Source organism: Monodon monoceros, unplaced genomic scaffold, assembly GCF_005190385.1.
Source record: "Monodon monoceros isolate NGI ecotype Baffin Bay Population unplaced genomic scaffold, NGI_Narwhal_1 Super_Scaffold_12, whole genome shotgun sequence".
NCBI classification, from domain to species: Eukaryota; Metazoa; Chordata; class Mammalia; order Artiodactyla; family Monodontidae; genus Monodon; species Monodon monoceros.
This window is the reverse complement of record NW_021703768.1, coordinates 152409614-152419580: the sequence shown is the minus strand read 5'-3', so window position 1 is coordinate 152419580 and position 9967 is coordinate 152409614. Positions and strand designations below refer to the sequence as shown.

The following is a 9967-nucleotide window of genomic DNA, read 5'->3' as shown; positions in this document are numbered from 1 at the left end:
CTGGTCTTAGGACTGGCTCTTGTAGAAGACCATTTAGGAAAAGGGATTTTTCCACATATCTAACCTGGATAAGGACCCAACTAAGAACAGAATTCCTCTGCCCTTCTGGCGTCTTCCAAAGCTGTCCTCTTCTGCCCCTCACAGCCCAGACTCTCCCCACCCAGGCCTCACCCAGCTCCCAGGAGGTCCTGTTCTGCTCCTTCAGGAGGTGTGTTTCTCAGAGCATAAATGTAAGTCAGAGCTCATCACCACTTTCTCTAAACTTCACCTTAAAACAAGAAACCAACTCCTAATTTTGGGGTCCCAGGACCCATAGGATGGGGTCTTGCCAGCCTCTCCTCTTTACCTCCACCCATCCCCCCAGGTCCCTCCTTCCTTCTGACCCAAGGCCTTCCACACCAATCTTCCTCCTGTGCAGAGCTCCACCCACATGTCACTACTTACAATGGGAACTGTGGACAGGGACTCTGCCATGTCCCAGGGCCTAGGACAATGCGTGGCTCAGAGCAGGGCCCGATGCCAAGGAGCAGGGGTGACATTAGGACAGAATCAAGGGACACTCAAGTGTTCCCTTGGCCTGATTCCTTCTAAAGGAGGTAACTCATGGCTCTCTGGTAGAAATGAATAGGAGTGTGAGACTGGGGAGGAGGGGAGGTGGGACAAGGGGGTGGGTGGGCACCCTGTGAAGGGCTGGGGCCTGAGAGGAGGAGAGAAGAGAAGCTTCCTGGGATGTGGGAAGGGCTGAGGGACCCTGAGGTGGGAATACACTGTTGCCTGGTAAGATGCTCCTGGATGGTGCCCTCGCTGGCCGAGTTCCTATTCACACCTGGAGTCTCTGGTGCTCTGGGGAGTGAGGGCAGGTGGGGACATTCAGTGCAGCCCTGAGTATCCAGCCCAGGCAGGACCAGAGTAGCCCAGAAGGGCAGAACTGGAACTGAGGGCACTGGTTCCCACAACATGTGGGTGCACTTTGGGCTGGGTGAACAGGCAGGCATCCAGATGGCTGACACCTGGGTTGAGACATTCGCCAAGGGAAAGTGGTTAAATTCAACCAATGATATTGTAAAGTTAAAATGTCCAAACTCAGTGGGGGTCTTTTCCGTATTCACATTTAGAATTATTATAGAGGTAAAAATAACAGCAAACCCACTACTGCCAAAAGCTGCCTTTGTCGGGAGGGACTTTGCCCATGAAAGTTGAAAACGAGGCCGGGACAGTGGGCATTGCAGCCACGGGGTATAGGCAACACAGCAGGTGCCCGAGGAGTGAGAGAGGCCTGAACAGGGTAGGCACAGGGCCTGGCCACAAAGTGGCCTCTGGCTCCTGACCTTTGCTGGGCTTCTGTCTGCTCACTTGGGTGAGGTGCCCGTTGTGCTGTGCTGACAGCTGGGTCCATGTGACATGGCCCGTTTTCCTTCCTGAGTCCCTGGGACTACTCCTGGGCTAGCTCCTTTGGGAAGCCTGCTGAGGCCGTGTCCAGAGGGCCAGTGTCACACCCCAATCTAAAGCCACCTCTATGCCAGGCACTCACTTGTGAAGGGAAGGCATACAAACATCCCAGGGCAGAGCCCTGCCACACTCTCCTGGCTGGAGCTCATCTCTCTGGGTGGGGATTGAAGTAAGGGTCCTAGCTCAGAACCCCCTGATATTGGAGTCCAGGAGTGCACTCAGTCATGGAGGTGACCCTGGGTGCACGCTGAACCCCTCTTGTCCTGTCCCCGTCTGTGGTCTGTGATGGAGGTGGTCATAGGCTCTTTCTGGGGTGGAGGGTGAGACTTGGGGAGCTGATGGCAGGCACCCAGCCTGGGCTGTGCTCTTAGGCCCATAGGCCACCGGTGCTTAGGGCCTGAGGCAGCATTTGGTTCTAGTAGGTGGGGACAAAGCACTGTCACTTTATTCACAAAGTAAACATTAGGGGAACGCGTTCCTAGCTCTCTCGGGAGCCAAGCTGGGCGCTTCCCAGCTCAGAGCGGAACCCCGCGTCCTGGTGCCTCCAGCACCCTCTGCTGGTGGCTTTGGGAGACTCCACAGCCTACTGGGCAGAGAAGAGGGGCTGAGCTGCCTCTGCTGCCCTTTCCTTTGCGTGGCCAGTCCTGTGACCTTGTAGGGCTGATGATCAGCAGGAGGAAGGCTGATCACAGAGACCTGGGATTTAGCTGCGAACCCATTCACTGTAGCTCAGGACTGGCATCAAATTTATTATTATCTTTTGTTAAATATTTTATATTTTCAGAGCATATGTTCTACAAGGGGGGTGGGGCTAGATTTTCTTCCCAGTACATTTTTGTGTGTGCAGTTATGTGATAGGAGAATAAGTGACACAAACAGGTGGTACACATGTGAGAGGGGTCTCAGGCCTGGGCCCCTGAACGCAAATCATGAGTTGCTCCTCTGATTGAAAACAGCCTCTGGACTTCCACCAGGTAAACCTGAGACCCAAATCTCACAGGCAGGTGACATCAGAGGAGGTCCACTGGGGACAGTCATACCTGCATTCACCATATCTTAAAGGAACAATACACAATGTGGGGGGGTTCCTGCCGGGCAAGCCCCTGCTCGCTGCACGGCCGCCTGTCCTGCAAGCGTCTCATGGGGTGGGGGGGGGGTGTCAAACATTGTGGTGCTAACTGGGATGAGGGTCTTTCTCCTGCTAGGGGTGTGGGTAGCTAGGGAGTGTGAACTGGGCTGGGGGGGTGGGCCCTGGGCAGAATGGCTCCAGCCTCCAGATGGTCCTCTGCTGTTCTGTGAGAGTAGAGGCTCGACCTGCCTGACTCACTCCCCAGGGCACTGATGTCAGGTACAGATCAGGGGGCAGAAGACAGGGCCTTCCTGGGGCCACAGGGACATCCACTGATTGCCTCCTGGTACAGAGCTATGCTGGTGGGTCCTCTGGGCCAGCCCCAAAGCCTTCTTTGGTGGAACCCACAGTGTTTGCCTCTCATAAGGATGTTCACAGCTTGGATGGTGCCTTGGGTGGCAGATCTAGGTCCCAGTGGGAAGAACCAGGTGATTCTCAAATGGGGCATCTCTAGACCATCGGGTGATTCTTCCAGTTCTGGGGTAGGCAGGTGAGGCTGGGGACTTTCTCCAGAAAGAGGTGGCCACAGTGGGGTCTGTTATGACAGCACTTGACTGGGTGTCAGAGGCAAGGATCATCCAGATTCAGAAAAACCTTCCCTGGGCTCCCTTCAGACTGAAGTTTTAAAAAGTAAATTCTTCACAGCAGCTCAAATAGTCTCTGAAGTTCTAAGGAAAAAAACAATGTTGAATAGTACTTCTCAACACGCAGGAGAAGAAGGCTTGCTGTAACTGGCTCGGCACTGCAGAGATGGCTACTCTGAGCTGTTTGGTCAGGCTCAGGAGAGGACACCCCCATTCCCCCCACAAATTTCTCATTTGTTGCTTTGAGGTGGAATGCATCTTTGAGCCATATGCATCTTCTCCTGAGCCTTGGAGTGGCAAGTGAAGAAAGCCATTCCCAAGGGAAGAGAGGCTGCATGGAGGGGGCAGCATTTTGGGTGGGTGCTGGGAGACCACAGCTGAACCTTGATTACTATGTGATTCTTAGAACCTCATATTCCTCATCAGAAATCAGGGATCACACCACCCACCATGCTGAGAGGAAGCACCCAAAGAGATATTTCCCATGAGAGTGCCTGACCCAGGGCTGGCCCCTGTGGATGTTGAGCTAAGTGGAATCTGAATCTGAAGGGGAGAAGGGCCCCAGGGATCAGCAGGGTGGTCCTGGGCAGGCATGGTGATGGAGTTCAAGAGAGCCCTGAGGCCTGGGTTTTGCTCTTCCCCAGACTGAATGAGATGAGTTCCTGGCCTGGGCCTCCAGCCTTCTGCTCGCTGGCCAGGCATGGTCCCCATCAACTGTTGGAGCCCAGGGTCCAGTGGACCTTGCCCGAAGCTGCTTTAGTAGCTGCTGTCTGTGAAGAAGGGCACTTGGGCAGATGGGATGCCGTCGCTCTCCTCTGGTGGCCCTGCCAGCTCCCCGTACTCGCTGTTGTAGAACATCTGGCCCTGGGTCCCTGGGTCTGGCCTCTGCCGCCTCCCTGGGGGGTCAGGGTGTGCCATGGTCACATCCATATTCCTGCCTGGTCCTTTACAGCTGCTGAGACAGGGAAGGTGATGTCAGTAAGAAAAGAAGAGAAGAGTGATTGAAACCATGTTGGGTCTTATAGGAATCACCAGACACAACCGGAGCAATAAGAAAAGCCAATGGAAGCACACACAGACTTGACTTAAATACAAAAACAAACCGATGTGACTGTTGGCAAACACCAGAGCTTTCTTTGTCCCAAGCCTGGGTGTGGGACAATGGAGAAAGCCCAACTTCATCCCCCCAAACCTGCTTCTCTCTCAGTCTTGCCCATCTCTGTAAATGACACCAACGCTGATTCAATGACTCAAGCACCTGGGTGTCATCCTTTCTTCCTCCCTTTCCCTCATCCCTTATATCCAGCCCACCCAGAAGTCCTGTCCTGTCTATTCCAAAATGCATCCATGCCCCTCAATCCATGCTCTTCCCCTACTTTAGAGTGAGCTGCCATCACTGCATGCTCTGGGCTGCCCTAGCACATCTCTCTTCTCCCACTCATGCCACCCTATAGGCCAGTCTTCAGAGATCCTTCAAGTTAGATGGTGTCCTTCTCCTCTTGATACACCCTTCAGTGGCTTCCCATCACCCTCAGAATAAAATCCAAGCTTCTCCCCCTGGCCCAGGAGGCCTTGCTGCTTCCAGTCCCCACCTGCCTCACTGATGGCCCTATGATTCTCCCTCCTTAGCACTCATTTTCTTTGAGATTTTTGAAAATTTGTTTCTTTGCTTTTGCTTCTGTTTTTGCTTTGCATGGTGCTATTGAAAAACCTGATGCCAATCTCTCTCTCTCTCTCTTTTTTTTTAAGTGACTTGGCCTTTTTGCCTGAATTCCCAGAATGTTTATCTCTAAAGTCTAATAGTTCAACTAGGATATGCCTCAGAGTTTACTCTTCTTGGGCCAGTTTTCCCAGGTACCCTTCCAATATGTAGATTCAGGTCTCCTTTTATTTAAGAGTTATCTTGAATTACATATTTAAAATATTAGTTCTATTTCACTGTTGGCATTCTTCTTCCTCAGAGACACCAATTGTACATATGTTGGATCTTTTCTATTCAACTTCTAAATTTTTCACGTTCCTTCTGACACTTTTTTACCTCTTTACTTATTTCAGTTTTAATTTCTTGACTTCTTTTCATGTCTATCAAATGTGCCCTCCACTGTAAGTCTGATCATATCTAATTGTCCCTTGGGCACTCTGCTCTTCATTTTTGAGAGGATTTTTGTTTTATTTCAATTTCTTCCATGAATTTAGTCAGCTCCCATTTGATATCTTCACACTGTTCATCCATTTCTATTCTGAATTTTTGAATTTATGATTCATTGTGCAGCTGCTTATTTAATTATAAATTAATTCATGTTGATGTGTTGTATCACAGTTTTTCCATGCTTTTTTTTTTGGAGTGTTTACAGCTACTGAAAACTTTTAATTCTAATTTTCTTTTTTATTCTTATATGGATAGTGCTTATTTTTTCTGTTCATGATTATTCACACTGAGATTACCCTATGGAAGAGGGGTCAGGGATGTGGGTGTCTCCCTAGGTTTCCTCATTCAGGAGTGCTGTATCAGATCCACATCACCTTGAATTCCTTCAACTGCATCCCTCTTTCCAAAGGCTCCGTTTGTGTCCCATGCTGTATCACCACTGGGGACCAGCCAGTCACTTAGCAGGGAGTGCTGGACCCCCTCTTGGCTGCTGCCATTCATCCATACTGACCAACCACAAGCCCAGGGTTTCCAGATCTTCCTTTCACCTACAGACTTGGATGAAATGCCACACCACAGGGAATGAGATCTGGCATCCTGAGTGGCCATTGAAAGGGCTGGGTGAACCACCTGGAAGTGAGGGTGAGTTAACTTCCCATAGGGTGAGTACTAACCAGTGGTTAAGAGGAGATAGGAAAGAACTGGGAAGATAAACTCCCTCCTTCTCCCTGACAGATGCCTCCAAGGCACATTCCATCCTTGCACCTGTTTGGAGAATGTTCCATATGTCAAGTGAATGCACCTGCGAAGTCACCTGCTACACCTCTTTGTGGCTCATCACAATGTGTTTCTAAGGGGACCTGGGAAGAGAATAATGCACTTTGTTGCCTCTATCATGAGGTGCAGTTTCTGTAATGAACAGATCCTTGGGTATCTGTCTTCTTGACTCTTAATACAATCTTGCTTCCATAAGAATCTTCTGCAACTTTCTTTTTCCTTCACCACCAGGCACCTGAGATGTACACTCACTTCCTGCTCACTGCCCTTTCAGAAGCAGTGCCTTCCCAAGACAGTTGTTCTAGTGCTCATACTCCGTTATCTCCCCAGTCTGCATGGCCACCGTCCCAAGGACCTTTACATTCCCTTCTCACGGGGCAGTCCCCATCCTGCCCTCCTTCTGCCAGGGCTTGGGCATGGCTCTGCTGGTTCTGCTGCTGAGTTCTATACCCACACATAGCTGGAGTCTCTCCCCTGGTTATATCATAGGCATGGGCTCTGAGAGGCCTTGTTCCATGTGTTGTTTTTAGGAAGATCTGTGGAGATTTGAATTTAAGTAGCTACCATCCTCTGGCTCACTCTCTTACTGAATTACTTTTTGGGGAGATAAAAAAACTGTTCTGTAAAGAAACAGCCAGAAACTCTTTCCGTAAAGAAATTAGCATTAATTTTCCAAACATAGGTTACTAATAGAGATCACCTGATAGAATCAACAAAAACAAAAAATGCCAAGATGCATAATACAGATGCAGTAATTATCCTTAGGCATACGACCCCACAACCACCAGTGTCCACAGTGCTGCAAACATGCCCTTTGTAAGCTTCTGGGAAAATAACAGATATTTGGCTAAGTTGTAGAGGTCTTAACTATACCTATCAGAAAGGCAAAAAATGGCATCAACTATCCTAATGTGATACAAATTAACACCTGTGGTCTAGGGTAAAATATTCAGAGACAACATCTATTGATTCAAAAACAGCCTAGGCAGAAGCCAAGATTTGCTCTGAAAAACTGTGTCAGATGACCCAAAAAGGGGACCCTGACAGACACAGGTGTCAAAGGTGGAAGTGAACGGTCTGAACACAAGGATCTGAAGAAAGCAGAAAAGAGCACTGTTTTATATAATATTGTAGGTCCTGTCATTTAAACAGCTATGAGCAAGTCAACTAGTAAAGTAGATAAGTAGACGTTTAACTACTTTATATATACCCTTAAAAGTTTAAATATTCAGTTTTTTTGTTTGTTTTTTTAGAGACAGGGGCTATTTTCTTGGGCAAATGGAGGTCACTGTTTATGCAGGTCACCCCCCCTATGCAAGCACACAGGAGGATTTCTCTGTAACCATATTCTTATCAAAGTAGGACACCAGCCAGCTCTAGGTCACATGATCTGTGGCCTCCCCTGGCTGGGGGAAGGGTGTTACACGCATTGGGCATGGTGGATCTTTCCTGGTTTCACAAAGAGATATTGTCTGAGCATCTTTCGAATGGCAGGGAGGTTTGGGGACCAGCACCAGGCATACTGGGTCAGGACAGTGATCGGGGAGAGGGGGCCTTTGGTAAGGCTGGTGGACAAAGGCCTCAAGTCCCAGAGTGGCCTGCCTTGAACACACAGAAAAGCACTATAGAGCCATGAAAGGATTCAGGTAAGAGAGTGACAGGCACATGCCGGCCTGGCCTCCCTTCCCTGGCCCCTTCCAGTAGAGGAGGCTCCAGAAGCCCTACCTGAGCCCACTTTCTTGTCTGTGCCTGCTCTCCAGCCGCTCAAATTCCTCGGAGGCCAGCACCATCCCACTGTCCGTCTGGCTATCCTGTGCAGAGAAAACAAGCTAAGGCTGTGGGCCCCAAGGACCTGCCCCGCTGCCAACCTGACACTCATCCTGCGCCACGTGTGCGGGAAACAGGCATCCGTTCCATCACCAGGGCCTGTAGGTTAGGGTCACATGCCCCCACCACAGAGGGAGAAACTGAGGCCTGGTGGGGCCATGCCTCACTACTCAGGAGGGTGGCAAAACTGGAACACCCCACTGGGAGACATAAAAGGTGGCTATACACACGCTCAAGGCACAGGCAGAGCAGGAGCACAGGGAGAAACAAGGAAGTATCGAAAGGATCTGGCAGCTCATAGTATAGAAAAATGATCCTTAGACACATTCCAGGTTTAGGGGGCCTAGGTCACCTTTAGCCTGACTTGGCGTGGTTTTCATTTTGATTTCCATGGAGGGGAACTGCACTCTTGTCAAAGATGGAGGTCCCCCAGCATTTTCATCTGGCCCTGGGAATGGGAGCCCGGGTCTGCTTGGCTCTGGTCCAGGGCACCCACTGCCGCCTCTGCACTCAGCCTCCCCTGGGCCTGCGCTCACTCACCAACCCCATCTGGAGGGAGGCTGGGAGGCTGTCTGTGCCTTCAGCCTCACGGAGCTGTAAGAGGTCTACTCTGCTTGACCGCATCTGAGAACACAGGTGGTTTTCCATGCCCCTTACCCCAGCCTCCTCCTCTAGTGACACAATCTCCTCCTCTCTGGCCATGCGGCTTGATGACCACCAAAGGGGAGTCCTGACTCAGGCCGATCCCAGGAGAACCATCTAGAAGGAGTCATCTTTCCACTGGGTTCCTACTGGGGTTTCTACCTTGCTGGGAGAGAAAGGGGGTGCTAGGGAGGTGAGCCCCTCTGTGAGGGAGGTGAAAGCACAGGTGAAAGCAGCAGAGACATGGTGGCACTGCATGGGTGCCCAGACCCCACCATGCCTGAGGCACAACCTGGACTTGACATTTTCAAGCTGGTTTCTGCTGCTGGCCTCAGGACTTCCTGACATCTGACTCCCTGTGGAAAGAACCCAGTGGGCCTGACCTGGGGTGCACAGGTGCACCCACCCCACTTACCACTGAGGCCTTGTAGGTTGTCAGGGTCATGGGAAATTCTTCGAACGTTTTCATCCTGAAGGGACCCTGGGTCTGAGTCCCCCTGGCAAGGCATCCCGGAAAGGACACACAATTATAATATCTGTGGGGAGAAAACGTTAAGTGCTGAGAAACGCACTCCAGCACCCTTCCTGAAAGCTCTTTCCACCTCTCATTCTGCACCTCTCTCCAGTGGGGAGGGTGTGGAAGGTGAGTGGAGGGCACCCAGCTTATGTGTGACATGGAACTTGAGAGAGACTGGAGGAGGACTTCACCCCAGGATGGGCTACCCTGTACAAGGCAGGCAGTCCCGGTGCTGCAAGCTACTGCCTGACCTGCACGTGCGTGTATGTGTGTGAACATTCGAGTGCCTGTTCGGCGGCTGGTGGAAGGAGCCTGGCAAGAACCAGCTGGGTGTTCCTGTCCTCCAGGCCTGGCTTTGCTCTATGCTGGGGAAGATGGGGTGGGGAGTCTCAGAGCCCTTCTCCCAGCAACGTCAATGGGAATGTGGATACACGACTTTCTTGGACTATAGACATACACTGGCAAGAGACTTCCGACCCCAAACTCTGGGAACTTAGGCTGCATTCTAAATCCTAAATACAGGTTAACGAGTGACCTGCCCTGTTCCCAGGGTCCCTACCAGTGGCCCTTGAGACTCGCCCCTCTCCCCACCAGCTCCACTTTCTTTCCCTGCAGTGTGGAGCTGGCCAGGGCATTGTGCCTGAGATGGGCACTTCCTTGAAATTGGCAGGGCCTCTCAGGGGCTAAGAGTGCGGGCAAGCAGAGGATGGCAGAGGGGAGAACTGAGGAGGTGTGGAGAAAAGCAAAGTCGCAAGGCTGCATGGCCTTGGAGGGGCCCCGAGACTGACCAGGTCCACCAGGGCATCACCGACACTGGCACTGTCATTTAATGTCACTTTGTTGAGCTGGTATACAATGGCCTCTCAAGTCCTTGTAGTTCACTTTTCCTGATG

General features: G+C 51.1%; 1 protein-coding gene across 7 annotated transcripts in view; it reads right to left on the bottom strand.

Annotated features, from left to right (window-relative positions):
* Window positions 1-1982: 1982 nt before the first annotated feature.
* FLT4 (fms related tyrosine kinase 4) overlaps window positions 1983-9967 on the bottom strand; it is a 40441-nt gene continuing 32456 nt past the window's right edge. For 5 of the 7 annotated variants that reach the window (XM_029217980.1, XM_029217974.1, XM_029217976.1 and 2 more), the window contains 3 exons: window positions 8973-9093; window positions 7814-7899; window positions 1983-4117 (listed from right to left, as the gene is read on the bottom strand). In XM_029217980.1, coding sequence (XP_029073813.1) covers window positions 3919-4117; window positions 7814-7899; window positions 8973-9093 — 406 coding nt within the window. In that variant the 3' untranslated portion in view covers window positions 1983-3918. The remainder of the gene's footprint in view (window positions 4118-7813; window positions 7900-8972; window positions 9094-9967) is intronic. The other 2 variants (XM_029217975.1, XM_029217979.1) reach the window with 1 other exon arrangement.